At 46.9% G+C, this 21,578-nt stretch overlaps 1 protein-coding gene across 1 annotated transcript in view; it reads right to left on the reverse strand.

Moving 5' to 3' along the window:
• Positions 1-14,330, reverse strand: part of GPA33 (glycoprotein A33) — a 188,607-nt gene extending 174,277 nt beyond the window's left edge. The window contains exon 1 of the mRNA XM_085621109.1: positions 14,084-14,330. Within this exon, the coding sequence (XP_085477235.1) occupies positions 14,084-14,129 (46 nt within the window). The 5' untranslated portion in view covers positions 14,130-14,330. The remainder of the gene's footprint in view (positions 1-14,083) is intronic.
• Positions 14,331-21,578: the final 7,248 nt, after the last annotated feature.

Consider the following 21,578-nt stretch of genomic DNA (forward strand, 5'->3'; position numbering starts at 1 on the left):
GTGGTCCTTCCTGAACTGCTGGAGCGATGGTGAGGCTCTAAGGTGCAGGGGGAGGGTTTTCAGGTCTTCACTGCCAGGTGGGAGAAGTAGCGGCCTCCACTGTTTTATCAGCGGCTGCATTGGGTGGCTGCTAGGGAGATGGTTCTGGAACATATTTTCCTGGTAGGTTGGTGGAAATTCACTCGTTCATTAAGGTATGCTGGTCCTTCATTGTGTAGTCCAGGGAAGACATGGCTTGGCAGTTTGGACTGGACTGTTCCCATGAGGCACAGGGTCAAGGCTGATTTGCATATGGCCATGTCTGAACTGGGGTGGTGTGGTGAGCAAAAAAACAATGGATTTAGGCCCAGATCTCTGTACTGGGGTGAATGTATGACATTGTTCTGCATTCTGTCCATCAACTGTTGTTTTTCCAAGAAAATAAAAATGACACATCAAAATCTTTCAGCAGCCGCCACTGCTGATTGTCTTCTTTTTTTCCCTACCCACTGCTAGCCTCGCCCGCTGCATTGCAAGCAAAATGAAGAGAATTAGAGTACACAAATCTGGTTATTCGAAATGAAAGAGAAAGGTGGCTCAGCAGGCTTTCGTAGTGTCACAGGAAGGAGCAATCCTGAACTTTATCACCCAAGGGAAACCTAAAGATGGAGAATCCTCTGGCCAGAGTACTGCTGATGCACTCGGTAAAACAGGCGCTGACGACCATAAAGAAGAACAAAACAATGATGATATCTATGAGCAGAATGATACTCATGAGCAGACCAATGAAAATGAACACGGCGACTCTGAAATTGATACAAACATGCAGCAATTACCAACTCAGGAAGAGGATTATTACAAAAGACCCTCAGATAGAGAAACTGAAACATTATTCATCGGTCCATCAACATCTGGCATTCTGAAGGAGGTTCAGAGTTTACAGACGGATGATGCTGGTATTGAAAAGGAAGCCAAAGAGCAAGACCATGTTACAGACCCGTGTTCTGAATATGATTTATGTGATTGGAGGGATCCTGCTTTGTGACCGAACTCTCTTACGGACGCGCAACGTGTTTTTCTTGTTGAAAGGGGTCCCTCCAGAGACCCAGATTCTAAAACAAAGTATCCAAGTGATGAGCACTCAAAACGTAAACGTCGTTTTTCTGTTACCATGTTACTTGTCATCTAACGCCTTTTCTGGACGTTTTACTAAAACACCTTCCTGAGCTCCGCCCCACCCGGACCCCCTCTTCCGGGGCCCCCTACCTGCGCTCCCTGCACAGGGCCACCATGAGCCTAGAGCCGCCCCTGCCGACAGCCAGCTTCCCATAGATGAGGGGGATCACCTGGAGTCCTGCTCGCTAGAAGAAGACAATCCTCTGCCCTGAGCACCTAGAAGCCAACCTGTTGCTGAGAGAGGGAAGGACTAATGTGACGTTAACGGATTACACCAGAGCAGTTTGACCCCTTGTGGTGTGTGGGTATGCAGACTGAAGGGAAACAGGAGGGCGAGTTGTGAGCCCCGAGAATTATGAACAGTCTCAATGTTGAAGCGGTTCCAGTCTGAGGTTCTGTATTTATTTTTGTAAAGCGCAAACTACTCACCCTTACGGGTCTCAAGGCGCTGGGGGCCGTTGTGGAAATTAAGTGAGATATTGCCCAGAGTCGCGTGGCGCTGAGCTGAGGCCGGGGATCAAACCGTGAGCTCTGTGCTCCGAAGCCAGCTGCCTTGGCCGCTGCACCACACCTCTCCACGGGCTTTCATCGTCGTGCCTGAGGCAGAGGGTGTCGCTGTCAATAAATTGTGCGCAAGGTGGAGGTTGCCACCATTCTGAAGGTGAGACCACAGTGGAGTGAGTCGACTCGCAGGAGCCTTAAGCGCCAGCATGGTATATGTAACCGTTAGCCCTTACAGTAGCATTTGCAAAAGTAATGCACTGGGCGGGGCAACGAGTTATTGGTTCTGCTTGCGATGTGAAGCTCTGAGCATGTGACGCACCCACTACCTCCCAGAGAAGCTCGCACCTGCTCATGATCTCAATCCAGTGCTTACTTTGTAAAAAGAATAAATGGCCAAAGTTTAGTCTGAAGCCCACGGCCGGATCGGCATGCTGACTACTGAGGCTGCGCAGTCTTGATTTGACGGGATGCCTCTTTATTGCATCACCAGACATTCCCCGGCTCTTTATCTCACTCTTGCAGGTTATTTTTCATCCTGGCTTTCTCTTGTGGTCACTGTTTTTCCAACATTCTCTTCATCTTCCTTTTCCCCCTTTAGTGTTTTTCCTCACACTTGCTCTGGATCGAAATCTGTTAATAAAAAAAACACATATGTGCCGGTCCTTAAAAATAGAATACTGGTGACCCCCACCGGCAGCCACCGGCTCAAATTAAGCACAGCTGGTGTCCCCGAGATTCAAGTGCTGAAGATGATGTACTCATTCCAGTTTGCACAGCCATCGTAAGACGGACCATGGGACATCAGAGGGAAATGACCTCATCGCCTCTGGCTGAGGTGATCACCGCCGCCTCCCCCCCAACCTCGCTTAACAGGTTCTGGCAAGTATCAAAAAGCCATATAGTAATTGAGAATAAATGGAAAGTGAAGAAACTGATGCTTGGAGGGATAATGAGCTCTTGAACCCTTAGCTACAAATAGGTAGACCTGGGCGGACTTCCATGGAACTTTGAAAAGTGACAAAAAACACTCCACCAATCTACACGGAGTTCCGTGAGTGACAGTGCGTTGCCTTGCGCCGTTCGCACAGATTTTTAGCACTGGGTGTTTATCCTGCGCTGTAAAATCAGTGCCAACTGTATCATGCGTAGTGCAAGAGGGCGCTGCTTCTTTCTGCTGCTCGAGTAGAAGTTTTACTCGAGCAGCAGCTTCCTCAACACAAACGGAAGGTTTCTCAACGTGAGGGGTAGCGACCACCCGCGACCGCCCGCGTTGAGAAATCTCGTGGGGAAACACGCTTGCGTTGGATTTTTATTTTTCTCGAATGCACTCGCCAACTTGCCATTGGCAAGCGGGGAAAAAACTCTGCTACGCAAAGCTGAGTTTTACGCAAAGCTGAATTTTTCAGAACTCTGCAAGGTCTGTGGAGTGCGGAAAACCCTGCAAACTCCGAGAACGGAGCCAAGTTCACCATCCAGGCCTACAAATAGGTTGACTAAGCGGATTAAAAAAAAAAATCCAGAACCATTTATTTAGCAATTGGAGAAAAAAATATTCACTACCAAAAATGAGTTTTATTAAGTCCTTTGGGAGGCGTCAGTGCTCCAAACGTGTCCAGAGGCAGGCTGGGCTGAGGTGAAGCAAGTTACCATTGAAAAGGAATACAGCTTCTCCGTTTCGTAATATTGCTGACTTGCTTGTAGCTGGCATTTCAGCCAGGTTTACAACAGATAGCAAGACATTTGCAAGTTATTTTGCTATGTTGTTATGTTTTTCATGTTTTGGACTGTCTCTCATTACTGACAATAATCGATCAAATATTAGGGTTTTACATTGTACACTGATAGATGGTATTGCCCATCACCTTTGCGTTGCGCCATTCATCACATCAACAAGGTGATGCGCCATTCATCACATCAACAAGGTGATGCGCCATGCGCCCCGTCCCTTGGCACTTCGCCATGTGTCCCGTCCCTTGGCACTTCGACATGCGTCCCGTCCCTTGGCACTTCGACATGCGTCCCGTCCCTTGGCCCTAGGCACTTCGACATGCGTCCCATCCCTTGGCACTTCGACATGCGTCCCATCCCTTGGCACTTCGACATGCGTCCCATCCCTTGGCACTTCGACATGCGTCCCATCCCTTGGCCCTTGGCACTTCGACATGCGTCCCGTCCCATGGCACTTCGACATGCGTCCCGTCCCATGGCACTTCGACATGCGTCCCGTCCCTTGGCACTTCGACATGCGTCCCGTCCCATGGCACTTCGACATGCGTCCCGTCCCATGGCACTTCGACATGCGTCCCGTCCCTTGGCACTTCGACATGCGTCCCGTCCCATGGCACTTCGACATGCGTCCCGTCCCTTGGCACTTCGACATGCGTCCCGTCCCTTGGCCCTAGGCACTTCGACATGCGTCCCATCCCTTGGCACTTCGACATGCGTCCCATCCCTTGGCACTTCGACATGCGTCCCATCCCTTGGCACTTCGACATGCGTCCCATCCCTTGGCCCTTGGCACTTCGACATGCGTCCCGTCCCTTGGCACTTCGACATGCGTCCCGTCCCATGGCACTTCGACATGCGTCCCGTCCCTTGGCACTTCGACATGCGTCCCGTCCCATGGCACTTCGACATGCGTCCCGTCCCATGGCACTTCGACATGCGTCCCGTCCCATGGCACTTCGACATGCGTCCCGTCCCATGGCACTTCGACATGCGTCCCGTCCCATGGCACTTCGACATGCGTCCCGTCCCATGGCACTTCGACATACGTCCCGTCCCATGGCACTTCGACATGCGTCCCATCCCTTGGCACTTCGACATGCGTCCCATCCCTTGGCACTTCGACATGCGTCCCATCCCTTGGCACTTCGACATGCGTCCCATTCCTTGGCCCTTGGCACTTCGCCATGTGTCCCATCCCTTGGCACTTCGCCATGCGTCCCATCCCTTGGCACTTCGACATGCGTCCCATCCCTTGGCACTTCGACATGCGTCCCATCCCTTGGCACTTCGACATGCGTCCCATCCCTTGGCACTTCGACATGCGTCCCATCCCTTGGCACTTCGACATGCGTCCCATCCCTTGGCACTTCGACATGCGTCCCATCCCTTGGCACTTCGACATGCGTCCCATCCCTTGGCACTTCGACATGCGTCCCATCCCTTGGCACTTCGACATGCGTCCCATCCCTTGGCACTTCGACATGCGTCCCATTCCTTGGCCCTTGGCACTTCGCCATGCGTCCCGTCCCTTGGCACTTCAACATGCGTCCCGTCCCTTGGCACTTCGACATGCGTCCCGTCCCTTGGCACTTCGACATGCGTCCCATTCCTTGGCCCTTCGACATGCGTCCCATCCCTTGGCACTTCGACATGCGTCCCATCCCTTGGCACTTCGACATGCGTCCCATCCCTTGGCACTTCGACATGCGTCCCATCCCTTGGCACTTCGACATGCGTCCCATCCCTTGGCACTTCGACATGCGTCCCATCCCTTGGCCCTTGGCACTTCGACATGCGTCCCATCCCTTGGCACTTCGACATGCGTCCCGTCCCTTGGCACTTCGACATGCGTCCCGTCCCATGGCACTTCGACATGCGTCCCGTCCCATGGCACTTCGACATGCGTCCCGTCCCTTGGCACTTCGACATGCGTCCCGTCCCTTGGCACTTCGACATGCGTCCCATCCCTTGGCACTTCGACATGCGTCCCATCCCTTGGCACTTCGACATGCGTCCCATCCCTTGGCACTTCGACATGCGTCCCATCCCTTGGCACTTCGACATGCGTCCCATCCCTTGGCACTTCGACATGCGTCCCATTCCTTGGCCCTTGGCACTTCGCCATGCGTCCCATCCCTTGGCACTTCGACATGCGTCCCGTCCCTTGGCACTTCGACATGCGTCCCATCCCTTGGCACTTCGACATGCGTCCCATCCCTTGGCACTTCGACATGCGTCCCGTCCCTTGGCACTTCGACATGCGTCCCGTCCCGTCCCTTGGCACTTCGACATGCGTCCCGTCCCTTGGCACTTCGACATGCGTCCCGTCCCTTGGCACTTAGACATGCGTCCCGTCCCTTGGCACTTAGACATGCGTCCCGTCCCTTGCAATGCAACATGTTCATTGAAGCACCCCATTGTTTAACCGAGGGGTGCAAATATAAAGCTTATGAGAGGATCATTGCTTCAGCCATCAATACACTTATCACCATGATCTGTTTGTGGGCTGTGAATATGTAATTTTATTGGCATTACTGGGTGTGAATTTGAAATGGATGTATTTGTTAATATTGCAGACTGTGGGCTAGCAATAATAGCCCCACTCCTGCAAAGTAATGAGTAAATGCCTACAGGGGAACCAATTTTCACGATACTTAAGGGATAACTTGGTTCCTGTGAAACCCGGGAAAACCTCTTTTTTGTCCTTTTATATATCGGCCGATGACACCCAGTTCATGGTTAGGCTGAAAAGGCAAGACCAATGCCATCACCAGAACGAAAGATTACTTCAGTTATTCTAGATGGAGGAAGTCAAAACCACTTCAACCATCAAAAACTGAGCTCCCATTAACTACTACTGCGTAAGAGGTGTGGCGCAGCGGCCAGGCTGCCTGACTCCGCACCATGGGGTTCACGGTTCGATCACCAGCGGCAGGTTAGCCCAGCACCATGTGACTCTGGGCAATAGCTCGCTTATTCTTCCGGACGACCCCCAGCGCCGGGTCACCTCTCCGGAGGTAGCTGTGCGCTTCACTGGCGTAACGAAAGGTGAGGGGGGCCTCCCTGCACGGTACGTAGAGGGGCCCCCTCTGGGTTTAATCTGGAGCTCTCTGGTCAGACTGCAGTGCCGAGGGGGCCCCTTGGAGCTTGGGGCCCCCGCACCGCGGGGGCTGCGGGGGCCTGTGTTACGCTTTACAAATACAAGAATTTATTTACTACTCACATGCAGCGAAAAGACAAGACCGGCAACAGAAAAATTGACCCATGTCCATTACCAGCTAAATTAGTACAAAATGTAGGTTTTAGGATTAACAACGGTCTCTCACTCACGGCACAAGGGGTGAAGTTTGCTGAAACTTGTTTAAGGCACTTAAAATTTCTAAACGAGACATCGCTCAGTTATGGAAAGTAGTCCCCCCCCCCCCCCTCTCCCCCAACGGTGGGGGAATGGAGAAAAAGGACCAGATAGACATTTGCCAACCCCCGCCCCCCCCCCCCCCCCCCCCCCCGCATGATCATCCAGGCCGCACACAACATACATTTACTGCTTGTTTGAGTACACATCTACACCTTTTTCAATGCATGGGTTTGGCAACTGTCTGGGCAAAGCTGGCGTTGTTTTATATAATTATTGCAGTTAATAATGCATACCAACTGCGTATATCCGGATTATCTTGGCGTCAATGTATGTATGTAGGACACCTGCCTAGCTTCCATCACGGAAAATCCCCCAAAAATGTTATTAAAATAAAAAAAAAAACATCTGAGAACAGCTCTTTGGTTCAGCGAAGATACTCTTAACGTACCGGTGGCGAGTGTCCTTAGTCACTTCATATTGCACTAAGGGAATGCAATTTAGTTTATCTCGTCTGAAAACCTAATTAATAAACCAAGATTAGTACAAAGTTTAGCAGCTCTCCTTGTGCCAAAGATGCCAAGGAAAGCACATCTCACGAGCACTGTGATTCCAAGCAAGAAATACATCCATCCAGGTGGCCCCCATTACTAGAAGATCTTGAGTTCCGATACGTGTAGGACGGGCCTCCCTGTTCTACTCTTTTTCAATGTTCATTAAGACCTGTACTTTTACCACAACATGGCTCTGTCTGGAAGTTATTGCACGCTCTCTCTGCTCCTAAAACATAGAACCTCCTAGCGTAAGCCTGGACTGTCCAACCTCACTAGCCCAAGGGAGTGAACACAAGAAGGAGCCGGGCCACTCTGAGCAGGGCAATAGTAAACAAGACAATAGGACACCAGTGGAGAACAACAGTGACTCCCTAGAGACGTTCACAATAATCCTCCCTAGAGAAAAGACCTGGCAAAGTTAACATCACAGGAGGCAGAAAACTGGCCAGGCACGGCTACTTCTGCCTCTCCTACGAGTTGATTTCAGTGGTTGTTGGTGATAAATGCTATGTGGCGGCTGCATTTCAGTCCCAAGTACCTTCGGCACTTGCGGAAGGACACTTTTTGTACCAGTCAAGCATCAATTTTGACCAGGTAATCAAGAAAAAGTCATTTTTTTAAAAGTAGTTGAACATTGTGCGAGTCTAGAGCTGTGCAGTTTTTTTTCGTCCTACCCTACTAGAATCCAAACACTACAAAATCAAGTTCTTCAGTGTTCTACCCAGTGGACTCTCAAGAATCGGACAGAATGTCTGAGATATTCAAGGAATAAATCAGATTTGAGGCTCTTCACAGATCTTGAAACTTTACCATGGGATGGTCTACCTGCAGTGAGTCACTTGGACAAGTTGCGGATTCTGACAATCACCGCAGACACAATTTTGTGTAATTACTGCACATTCTCAAGACCGAATGGCTTAAATGGAATGCATTTTCCACGTGGTGAAATAAGTGCTGTACTCAAAGTACTAAGCCCGCATAATGGGAGGTACAAGAAGCTGTGGCAAACATGAATTATTGTAGCCCAGAAATAGATCTACCGCTCTACTTTACAACCTCGGCACAAACTCTGCGCCTGTCCTCCACAAATACCATTCCTGGATACTCAATAACCACTAAGACCGAGATAGGGGTTCAAGAGACGAGGGATGCTGCAGGCAAGCATCTTATTTTTGGTCTTCGGTCCAGCCCCATCCGTTGCAAACATGCAGCAGGATTTCAAAGCATGAAATTAACTGGAGGAAGGTAGCAGCAAAGATCACTCAGGCCATCAGAAGGCACATCTAGAGAAATAGTGTTTGCAGGTATATGGGAAGTAGAGGCTCTGCTGGTCCTGCACAGGAAGTGTGCTTGCAAGCAGATGAAGGTGCTGTGGAAGCCTGGTCTCAGCATCAGAGACCATGTTACTGGATTCCATCTGCCATTTTAGGTGTCATTAAAATTATCTTGATGCACGACTTGGGGACAGCACTGGTTTTACCCACCCTCAGTGGCGAAATGTGGATTACTATGCTTCACGCTTCCAGAAATGAGTGCCACCATTCCTACAGATGCCCTGGCTCGGAAGAAGTAGGCTTTCCAAAGGGAAGGCCCCAGGATGGGGTAATTTCTGATGAAGCAACAATCTAATCAGGTGGAGAGGAATGCTGAGAAAGGGTGACAGGTATCTTGTTAGGTCATATCCAAGCATCATTCATCCTGACCAGAAATAATTTACAGGGCCTGCTGATAGTAAGATTGCCCGCCATCTGCCCCAGAGGCATCACATCTGAACGCTCTCGTTGGCGTGTAATCATTGCTGAATAATGTGAGGGAACAAGGCGCTATGCTGCTGTCAAGTATCACCCATAGCTACAAACGCCTTGCAGGGTACAAGCTTAGTGGCCCGGATCACCAAGGTTTAAACATGGTCTCGGCCAACATGGTGACAATCGCTATGGTCCGGTATCTGCTATGTACACCAACGCGCATGTCCATCAAAAGGAGGAAGACAGACCATTCACACGGCAAGATCGGTGGCGGTGAGGTGTGAAGGTGAACAACCAAAACTCAAATGGAGTCACCCCCAATACTAAGAAAAGGGACGGGATGTATTTATACTAACAACAACATAAAATTCCCTTCTCCATATCACCTGACGTACACCTTAGAGAAATCGGAAGCAGCGGAACTCTCAGTAGACCATCAAAAACTATTAAACATTTCACAAACAACTTGCATCAGACATATAGCTACGTGCTCACTGTAAACCAGGAGGCTACAGTAGGCCTTGAGCCAAAAAAAGAGAAAGAAGCAAATACATTTAGATCAGTAGTGAACTTTAAGCATTATTTATTTTTAGAAATTATTCAATTTTTACAAATATTAAAAACAATGGGTACATATATTTCCACTTATCTACTTTACACATCAATTGGTAACCACAATCATAAAAACACAGTTGACCAATTCATAAAATCCTCACAATCATTTAAAAAAAAAAAAAAAAAAAAAATGAAAAAGTAAGAGTCAGTAAGAATAAAAATTCCTTTGGGCATAATCTGCTCAATTTAAGTTTGTCTGTTGATGCGGCGTTTCGGTGAAACAGTCAGATCATCATCACCTTCTTCAGGACGATTATTGTTCTGTTCAATTACAATCACTTTTATTGGGCAAAGTTTGATATCAATCAAGATGATACATTCTAACTTGTAGAACAGAAACAAAGAAATACTCCACTTTTAACACCTTTACGCTGATGCTTATCAATTATGGTGTATTTAGGCTTAATAAAAAAAAAAAATTGGGGGTTCAAAGTATATCGAGGCATGATCCGTGGAAAAATTCAGGGATAACCATAAGCCGTATTGCATAAAGCCGTTTGATGCACAATATGATTAGGCTTGTATTATCAATTATAATTCCAAATCCTTAGAGTGTAGAAAAACAAAAATTCTCATTTAGTTGACTGAATTTTTGCTTTCGCTATATGGTCCCTTTAGATCGTCATTCGCCGAATGCTGCCTGTATATCAACCGGTCTGCTCCAAACAGAACCTATTCAATTCAGACCGTGCATCAAAAGGCTTTATGAACTACGGCTTACGGTTATCCCTGAATTTTGCCACGGATCTTGCCTCAATACACTTTGACCCCTCTCTCCCCCCCCCCCACAATTTTTTTTTTTTACTCCTATGCACACCATATTTACTACGGTTTGACACCCCCTCAGCTAGGATATACATGACAAAAGATGCTAATGATGGCCCTTTACAGAGCGTCTTATAGCAACTCCATTTTTGCCACTCAAAACATCAGCATAATGCTTCTTTTAGCCAGAGCCTGGAACCCCCCCAACCCTTCCCCCAGGATCACGTGAGCCCCCCCCCCCCCGTTTGAAGAACCCTGTTCTACATGGTGGTACGCAACTGTGAGAGTATGGCTCCTTGGGGGACAGCAAACGAATGTTGCTAGGGCCTAGCAGCCCCCTCCGAAGCCTATGGCCCAGGCCGCCCTTTATCTTAGGGGTCTCAGTGGCAGGTGCAGAGGGTACACTGGGGTCCAAGAGCCTTGTTTACTTCTGTTGTTTCCACTCGCCCCAACTCGCAGCAGATACGTGCAGGGAAATTGATCAGTGCAGTGATGTCAGGAGGGATGAAAAGGTGAGTGTCTAACTCTTACCAGCGCAGACATTAATGAACTGACGTCCATGTATTTCCCACGGGTCATGCTGCCCAGAGTAATCAAAAGACACACAAATGATGGACGGAATATGGAACAAATCAAATATTCACCCCAGTAACAGATCTGGGTTTAATCCATTGTACTTTTGCTCGCCATGTAACCCCAGTTTGGGCCCAGCCATATGCAAATCAGCCTTGACCCTGCTCCTCATGGGAACGGTCCAGCCCGAACTGCCAAGCCAGGTCCTCTCTGGACCAGAAACAAGCATCCTGGGACCGGATTCGGGGTATCACCCTTCATCAGCTACGCTAACTTGAATCCAGTGGCAAAGCGAGCACGAATAATGTGTCACGTTTTCTCCACGCAGTAGATTGCACAAAGTTTCTTTATACACGATAATTCAGAAGCAGCACGGAGCAGTGGAAAGAAACCTTGTCACACATTTAGCCAGCTGTGGCTTTTTGGCCAACAGCACTTAACATCCTGTGCTGCCACCTTTCCAGGAGAACAAGCATTGGCATAGCCAATAGGTCTCGCCTTTGGGACCTTATAAGTGTTTAGCCATGCAACAGTTGCATAACTAAATACTTATAAGGTCCCAAAAGCGAGACCTATTGGCTATGCAAAGCGGCCGTGCGGCCACGAAAGTGATCAAGATCAAACATCAAAGCGGCCGTGCAAGTGATCGCGGTGAAGCGGGACGCGCGCGCCGGCGCACATGCACGGTAGCTCTAGGCTGACCTGGTAGCACTTTTTGGAGCCCTCTCAATAAATCTCGCCAGACCAGCGCATGCGCTGGGTCAGGCGAGACCTAAAAATACAGACTATTCCTTGTTTTTTTCAAGAGTCTGCAAGAGGCCTGGACATCGGGATCGCGCAACACCCATTGGACTCACAGGGCTTCAGCCCCCCCTCCGTCGTGTGTGGCAGCCCGGGATGAGACAGCTTCCCGGGCATACACAGCCGCACCCGAGCACTTCACAGGTCTTTAAAAAACCATTTGCATGTTAATGATGCCTCGCTGTTGTTTCACCCCTTCTAAGAGCCCCTGCAGCTCCACTCTGCCTATGGCTTAAAAGATTCAGCGCCCCCCGAAATTTGGCTCTAGTTGCGCCTCTGCTGGACATGATACCAAATAGAACTGTATGCAGCACAATTGTACGTATTAATTTGTAACATGACTTTTCTGTCTTTGTTTACTTTAATTATTAGTCATGGAGCATTAATGCAGCTCTAGAACAGACGTAAAAGGGATTTCAATGTATATATACTGAAGTATTTACTGATAAGGGCTGGAAAAAACGGCTTTTGGTACCGACGGAGACGTTAAAACACCGGTAGTGCCGGTAGAAACCGGTCATGTGCCCCCTGGCTGTGCCTTGGACTTTTGCTTTCGCAGTGCGCCCCTTGGCATGCAGGGGGGCTTGGACAAAAACAGGTTTGACTGAAAGCATCACACATGACATTGGACAGTTTAGTATCCGATCACGTTCGAAGGAAAAACTGCAGAGCACACAGTGACGGGACTCATTGTAAAATACAAATAGAATTCCAGTGGTGATGTCAAACCTGCCAGGGCGGGCTCATTTGCATATAGAAATTCCACGGGAAAGGGAACGGAAGCAGGACATAGGAGTGCATCGAATATTTAAAAGGTTGCTCTTTTGGGGGGCTTCGGGTTTGTGGGGCGCACTCAAGGGGCTGTGGAGGAGAAATTAATACTAAATAAAGGGTTTCATATTAATTGTGAAAGAAGTAGGGATTCCACACTCACGAATTTAGGGGTATAGGTGTGCAATTAGGCATATAACCGAAACAATCTATTTCCGGTTTAAGTGCGCGAATACATTGTGAACATGTACCTAAACTCAGAAGAAGGGAGGTAGGTGCAGGTGCCTTTGCAAAACATGTTCAAACAGGAGGGGAAATATGTGCAGGAGGGGAAATATGTGCAGGCCGGGAAAAAAACGAGTGTGTGAATATTCAAAACCATTAACAAGGATGCAAAGCATTAAAGAAAGAAAACTAAGGCTATCGAATGCCGTGTAACATGGGGGCATATCAACAAGGGCTTCATCTCTGCTTTTTTGGCTTTAAAAGCTAAAAAAGGAGAGATAAAACTAGCGCCCTATCAACAACAGGGTGCTAACACGCAAATTTGCATGTTAGCACCCTTTTACTCTACGCTTCCCCTTGCATCTCTAATGAGATGCAAAGGGGGCGTTCCAGAGTAAAATAATAGGAGAAATGTCGCTAAGCGACATTTCTCCTATTATCAAGAATGTCGCTAACCCTGTTAGAGACAAAAAAAGCAGCGCTAACCGCGGTTAACGCTGCTTTTTTACGTCTGCTAATTTTCAGACTTAGCCATGATATCCTATGGAAGGAGGATATCATGGCTAAGTTTGCCTGTCCCTATCAACAAGGTAACGTGTGATTATCGCTGGGTTTCCAGCGAAAATCTCACGTTAGCCTGTTAGCGTGTAGATTTTTATCGCTATTGAGATAAGCGTTGCTAATAGCACGCTATCTCAGCGATAAAAATTCACGCTAGCCGGCGATAATTATCCTCACGCTAAGAGCGCTGAGCGATAATAATCGCCGGTTGTTGTTGATATGCCCCTAGTTTGGCTGTATTGTATTCTAACTGCATCAATATAGCGCTTAGTACAACTGAAGCGCTTTACGCCGGCCATCACGCAGCTCCCGGAACAGTGAAGTGTGTCCACTTCTGACACCGGATTTACGACGGAGTAAAATGTTTTTCTGACACAGAAGAATGTATCACGGGACGCTCCTTTCACATAAATAACTTTATAAAGAGCGGCCACGGTGAACGGTTTGAGACTTCACTATCGCTCGTTTGAGGACAAACACGGCCGCCGATAAACAGCCGCATCCGAGTTTGTGAACATATATCTGCCTCCGCCTTGTGACTTTGAGGTGAAACGTTGCGCAGATTACAGGTTATCCATGCGCAGGGTTATCAGAGTGGCGGCTGGCACTGATCAAACAAGCTGCCAGGGAGGGGCAGAAGGGCGCAGCCCGGGAGGGGCCGGCCCCCTAGGCTCGGGGCGCTGTCCGAGAACACCCCCCCGCCCTCGGAGTCACCCGCGGGCACCCACCTGCCAGCAGCAGCGCCGCGGCTGCGATGCTCCTCTTGGCCCCCATGGCCTCCGGGTCCCTCCTCAGTGCTGTGGCCGCTCTCAGCTCCCTCTACCGCAGACGGAGGCTCCAAGGCGCTGGGGCGATGTCTGCCCAGGTAAGCACCAGCTTCCTGTCTGACCCGGGCCCGCCCCTCCCACCTGGAGCAACAGGGGCTCTCAGCCAATAGGAGCCCGCCTCTCTTCGCCTCACCTGTTCCTGGCCCTTGGTCTCTGCTCGAGGGGCCACACACCCCGCTCTCGCTCTTTGGCGCGCTGTCAAAAGGACGCTTAGAGCTCCACAGCGCTGCGGGTTCGCTCGTTCTGTGCTTTGTTTCTGGGTTGTTCTTGTGTGGCACCAGCACAGACCACCTTGGCATACCTGTCAAGTAATAGCAAGCCTGGAGTCTTCCAATGCCGAGGAAAAATTCGGAAATATCTGATGAAAAAGTCAAAATCCACAGAGAATGTCTGAACATCTACAGAAATGACATCAACAAATAACTAGACTTAATTTATGACTAGTAACTAGACTTAATTTAATTTGTAAAAAAATAAGCACATTTCATGAGACTGAGGTCAGTCTATACATTTATTTTCCAGGCTGTTGACCAATCAAATTCTAGTTGGCATTACTTGTTTGATTGACGCATTCTGACTGACCTGCCCCTCCCCTTTAATGAAATGTATTTTTGAATAATTGCCAAAGTACATTCATTTGTTTACAAATAAACAGACGTCGCAAATTATTAATGTCCAAACGAACAGTTTGCATAATTTAAGGACTTAAACATGGTATAAATAGAAATAAAACAGGCAAGATACACATTGTATTTTTAATTTTGTAACAAATATTGTTCTCCACATACTTGAAATGAGCTGTTTAGAAATGTCAACATGAAGGTGTTGTTTCTTTCTGTTTGCATTTGTGTTCAGGTAGAGTGAGGTAGGGTTTACGAGTTTAATTTCAGGCTTCTGCTGGCATTCAACGTGAGGGCGTTCATTCATCATAAACCATGGTGTATGCTATTTTAATATATTTTCAGTACATACTAATGGATACATCTGAAAGGATGTAACGGCGATGCGCACGTTTTGTGCATCACTATGAACCAGGAGCAGCCTGCATGTTTATTGGATAATTAAAAGTGTCCTAGCAGGCAGACATGCTAAATTACACAGCGATGCATAGTAAACAAATGTGTCTCCTGGCTCACCTCGCTGCAGTCTGCCACCGGCTGCTAAATTACACAGAGATGCATAGTAAACAAATGTGTCTCCTGGCTCACCTCGGTGCAGTCTGCCACCGGCTGCTAAATTACACAGAGATGCATAGTAAACAAATGTGTCTCCTGGCTCACCTCGCTGCAGTCTGCCGCCGGCTGCTAAATTACACAGAGATGCATAGTAAACAAATGTGTCTCCTGGCTCACCTCGCTGCAGTCTGCCACGGCTGCTAAATTGCACAGAGATACATAGTAAACAAATGTGTCTGCTGGCTCACCTCGCTGCAGTTTGCCACCGGCTGCTAAATTACACAGAGATGCATAGTAAACAAATGTGTCTCCTGGCTCACCTCGCTGCAGTCTGCCACCGGCTGCTAAATTACACAGAGATGCATAGTGAACAAATGTGCCTCCTGGCTCACCTCGCTGCAGTCTGCCACCGGCTGCTAAATTACACAGATATGCATAGTAAACGATTGTGTCTCCTGGCTCAGCTCGCTGCAGTCTGCCACCGGCTGCTAAATTACACAGCGATGCATAGTAAACAAATGTGTCTCCTGGCTCACCTCGCTGCAGTCTGCCACCGGCTGCTAAATTACACAGATATGCATAGTAAACAAATGTGTCTCCTGGCTCACCTCGCTGCAGTCTGCCACCGGCTGCTAAATTACACAGAGATGCATAGTAAACAAATGTGCCTCCTGACTCACCTCGCTGCAGTCTGCCACCGGCTGTTAAATTACACAGAGATGCATAGTAAACAAATGTGTCTCCTGGCTCACCTCGCTGCAGTCTGCCACCGGCTGCTTTGAATGTTTGACTGGCAAATGAATCTTGAATCCTGGCGAAAGTGAGGGTCGAAAGTGAAGGTGCTATCCACAGGTGAACTCCTCCCATGGTATGAGAAATATGCGCCATTTTGGACTGTCTCTACTCAGGTGTCACACCTTCAGAGAGGCTTTGCTTTTTAGCCAATGCCCTGTTGCCTTCTGGGTCTTGCAATTTAAGTATGAGTCAAGTGCAAACATTCCAACATGCAATTCACTCTAGGCTGCAAAGCGGGAATTGGCTGAAGGGCTCACACTTGACACTTGACACCTGACCTCTGACCTCTGAGCTGCTCATTAGCATGCACGGCACATTCAGCTAAGGAACAGGTCTGAATAATGGCGCCAAGCATGACATTGTGCATTTTAACAGCTATGACTCAACCATGTAAAATGCTGCCACGGTAAAGATTTTTTCTATTACAAAATACAAAAAAACACAGCTCAAATGTAAACATCTACTGAGTCCAGTAACTCTTATATAGGGACTCAGCTTTTTTGCACATTGTATTCTATAGAGCTCTTATCTTGCTGTATTTTTAGATTGGTCATAGGGACTGATACCAGGAATACTTTAGCTCTTTTTTTTTTTTTTTTTTTAAACCGTGTCACTGATATGTATTGCTGTTTAATGTGATCACTTTTAAGGCATTAAGTTGTCGAATAAAGTATTCTTGACTGACTGTAAACATCTAGTTATCACTTTTTTACCTTTAGTGCTACCTGCTGCTATTGATAACCATAGCCTCTGAAATCATGGCCTTCATCACTGGCCTGGCCAGTTGCCTTTTCAAAGTAGTACCATCCCTTAACAAGCTCCTACAGCAACAACCTTTACCTGTAGTTACACTTTCTACTCTTGATGCGTGCAATATGAACCTTTGTTTAGGGACTTCCCTGAACTGGAATATTCATCACGAATAAGGCTCCCTGTTTTCCATTTTTAGTGATTTGTTCAGATAAACACAGACAGAAAACCATTTATTTTCCTGTCTGTAATTTATTTTCAAATGTGGATTAAAATGGAAATTAGATTGGTTTTTGAGTAATTCTAGATACTGTCTGCCATGACTGCCAGGCAAATAGCTGTGCGGATTGATAGGTAAGGGGGCTAAAAAAGAAAGGAATTTAGCAAAGAGGGTTGAACAGCAGTGGATATGCAAAAGGTTGATACTGAAATTTGAATATTTTCTTCTAAGCGCATTGATTTATCTTCAGTGGGTTTTAATATCACCGAAATCTGGCAGGCATTCATGGAAGAGTCCATGTTTATTCTTTAAATAAATGTGGAAATACACCAGTTTCAGGTTAATTTTTCTCACAAAACCCAAAAATAAATACAGATAAAATTCGAAAAAAATTAATATGGATAAATACACATGGAAATGTAAAAAAAAAAAATACCATAAAACAGGAGCCCTAATCTCGAATCAGTATTGTTAGAGTAATGACCTGCCTTGAACTATCCTTACCCTAAAAGCAATTTGCACATCGCAAACATCTTGAGCTTTGAGGATCCTAACTATTAGCTTCACTTGATAGAGATACGAATGCACGGAGAGACAATAGTTTAAAATCCCTTTAAATAGTACTCAATGTTTCGTATCTAGGTCATGACCTATACAATGGAGGTGTCTCTGAATATAAGCGAGCCAAGTCGCTTCCTTAATAAAGTTCACCCTTAGAATACTTCTCTGAACATAGTGCTGATTTCCAGATTGAGAGATGTCTGCGGAAACAACGCTCCTCAAATTGTCGCGGATTTCTGATTGCAAGATAGCGGCTGCAGCAACTATTATCTTTATTGGCTAGCAAGGATGCTGTGGACCATGAGGAAACTTACGCGAAACATCAAAGATGGATACTGCTATTCCCAAGTGCCATGAGGGTTCTGGAATTGTGGGCAATGTAGTTCATGCTCTGTGCCGCAGAACTTTTTGCTAAATAGCACTGATGCTCTGTGTCCAACTCCAGCTTTTTCTTCTTTTGACTGGAGCTAACACAAGCGCACTCTAAGGGTGATGCCTACAGCCTGCAGAGCACAACTCGAAAAACCATTGGCCATGACAGTGGCGGATTGTACTTATGATGTGGTGTAAGATCATTACAGGTGCCCAAATCATGTCTAACATTGAATATTTTATATGAGTATGTGAGTAAATGCTGTAACGCTTGCAGACTTCAGTAGACGATGCCAGCTATAAATAAGGCCTAGGGGCTCATCCATAGGCGTAACGACTGCCCTCCTTACTTTCACCAACATTATTGTAGCGACACCGCTGGCAGATTCAGATGTCGCTTCAATGGTATCATTGAAATCCCAACATGCAATGTATGCCCATCCCAAACTCTAATAAGAGACTGTTAAACATTTAAGGCTTACCTAGATTTGGTCCATATATTAAACATATGGTAAACAGTGTACTGAGATTAAAAATAATGCACATTTCTTTAGATCCACATTAAATGTAGTTAATATCGCTTGACTTCCATTTTTATTCACAAGTTTTAGCGGGGCACTTACCCCCTGTTTAACTGATTTTAATTATAACTATGAGGCTTTATTTTCAACGCTTACTAAACAGGACTCTTGCTGTGGTGCACTTATTATCTCCACAACAGTCCCTCGAGTACACTTCTTCAATCATCCAGGAACAAGAATTGTCAGCCTTTGAAGATTCTTCCAATTGTTCTTTTCTTACTTCTCCATTCTATCCATCACGTGTTTCGTTATTGCTGACTTTATCAGGGCTTCTCTATCATCAGTAAGTAGCGGAATAGGAGTCGGATTCAAAATCGGCGCTGACCCTATAAATCTCATCCCCATTAGACACATGCACTTGGCAGTATTCATAAGTTGGGGCGTGCAGGTCACACTACACCCATAGTCCCATCTCAAAGTAATGACGTCAAACAAATCCCGTTCACTGAGGACGCGTTTATGTAGCGTTCAGCGCAAGGAACACATGTATGTGGCATTCTGACGATTTTGTGGAAATTTTAAGGAGTGTACGCCCATCCGTTCTCCTGGCTGCCGGAAGTGTGTATACTATCTCTTATGTCTTATGGTGTGACAGAATCCATTGGCCAAACTGGGCAATAACGTGGGCTAGGCTATCGAAGAAACATTGCAGTCTGGATTCAAAGGTGTCGATGTATGTTTCCATACTTCACTGTATCCACTACCAACTCAACACAGTTGCAAGGTGTTAGCAGGAGAACCAGGGAAATTGGAATGGGATAAGAGCATGAACGCTGCGACACTGGGTAGCCCCACTATGACTAGTCAGTTCTGCTGCCCATGGACTTCGACGTGTTTTAGAGGTTTTCTAAAATATAAGACTAGCATCCTCCTCCTATAATTCTGTGACAACCCACCTTCCACGGTGGTCTGAAGGCTTTTCTTCAACTGACTGTGTGCTGCCCATACACACAATAACCATCCCTTGCACTCTAACTCTTTGGGTCAGATCCAGGATTTGTTGGTACATCAAGATGTTCAATAAACAATAGTCTTTCGACTCAATATGTGTCTTCAGACCACAGAGCTCTTTCCTGGCCTGCTGGTGTTTAGAGACTCCAGAGAAAGACATAAAAAAATCTTTTGTGCTAGAGAAGTGTGGTAAATATTTCATTACCGGTACTATTTTTTATGCGGTAAAGTCTAGTAAGAATAACTCAGTAAATATAAGAGGCAGAATCCGTGGTATTAGAGGTTCTAAAAGGCTTTATTCCTCTACAAAGGAAATACAATTCGAATTGCAGGCTTCACACTCCATCACCATGAGGGTTCAGGAAGGAAGGCAATACATTATTGACAGGTAAGTATTTTTATAAGAAATGCATTATAGTGTAACAGATGCAGGAGGCGTAACAGTTGATAAGAGAGATAAAATATGCATACGTAACCAAAAAGGCGGACATATAGGCGTAACTTAGAAAACGTCATTATACATGATGTCACAAGTGGGTGGATCCATAAGAGAATCCTGCAAGATCAGCAGAAATATTTGGCAGAGATGCGTGCGCAGCCGCATGACGTGTGATTGACGTGCAACTAGAGGGTGAAGGGGACTTGACATTTAGCTCTACGTGTGGAGACAGAAGTCTGAGGGGTCATGTCAACCTAATCCCAAATCATATCTAATATCTTATGTTTAAAGAACTGTATTATCCAAAAGGAAAGGTCTCTCGGACGGAATCTATTCTATACTGACTGTTAGTGCGTGTACGAGCGTCTAAGTGTCTACATGAGATGCGAGGGGGCAGGAATCTTCCATGGTAACAGGGCTATGAATTACTTGCACGAGGACAGTGAGGCCTGGCCCCTTGCACGGTAGCTGGAGGAATGTTTACCTAAACTACTAGACAGGAATGCATCGGATGAGGAGCGAAGCAGATAATCTTGAAGGTGAAATACAGTTTTTGGCAGGCAACAGGCTGGATCAGGCACCGTTAGCCGCGCAGGGAGTAGGACAAAGTTCATGGATACAGATGCAGGCTCGGGCTGGAGCTTTCAGAGGCAGAAAGCAGGAAAGGCTTGATGGCAGAATTCAGGGCCTACTCGCCTGAATCTGTAAAATGTGGAAAGTGAACCACATAAAGTCGGTGGCCTTTCATACTTAGGAATGGAATATCCGACCCATTCATGGTGGATCTGAAAGAGGACATGTTGACGGTGGACGCACATGTATTTGCGTCTTCAAAACTGGAACTGGAGAGAACATACATGTACTTATAGCATGCACATGGAGCCGTTGGGGTCTACGATAGGGGACATAACTGATCACAAAATTCATATTTCCTCATTCCCTCCTTGTCCCCTACGGACCCTCAGGAGATATCGATCTTCATCAATCCATCGATCTGTTCATATAGCATCATTTTTTCTTCTTTCTTCTTCCGAGATTTTGAACGAAAACTTGGAGGTGGGATACACGATGTGACACACAGGCCACAAATCGCTGGCCCACATTGTAGACATAAGCAGCAACTGAATAGTATGAGAAAGCCAATACCTAGGAAGGATAGGATCCTCCATCCCCAGGCTGACAACATGCTCCAGAACCAACCGGACCAAGTCCAGGTGCCTGGACTCTGGTGTATCTGGCTTATAATCTTATGAAGGCGGGTTATGGCTTTATATACTGACGGCGAATTTTCTGGTATGAAAATGCAGCAACTTGATCCGATGACCCTACAAGCTCCGCCCCTATCGGCCAGGATGACGTCAAGGACAAGACGATTTTGAAGCACAACAATCCGCATAGCAGACTGCTCTTCTGTTAAATTGCCGAAGGCGGAAGTAGTCTCGTTTACTACTGCTTCAAGAGTTCTAGTTAATCTACGTATCAGTTTACTATTAGTGACTGTTCCTATATAAGGAAAGAAACCTTTATTGAAATCTGTGTATTGCTCCCATGC

Source organism: Triturus cristatus, chromosome 8, assembly GCF_964204655.1.
Source record: "Triturus cristatus chromosome 8, aTriCri1.1, whole genome shotgun sequence".
NCBI lineage: Eukaryota > Metazoa > Chordata > Amphibia > Caudata > Salamandridae > Triturus > Triturus cristatus.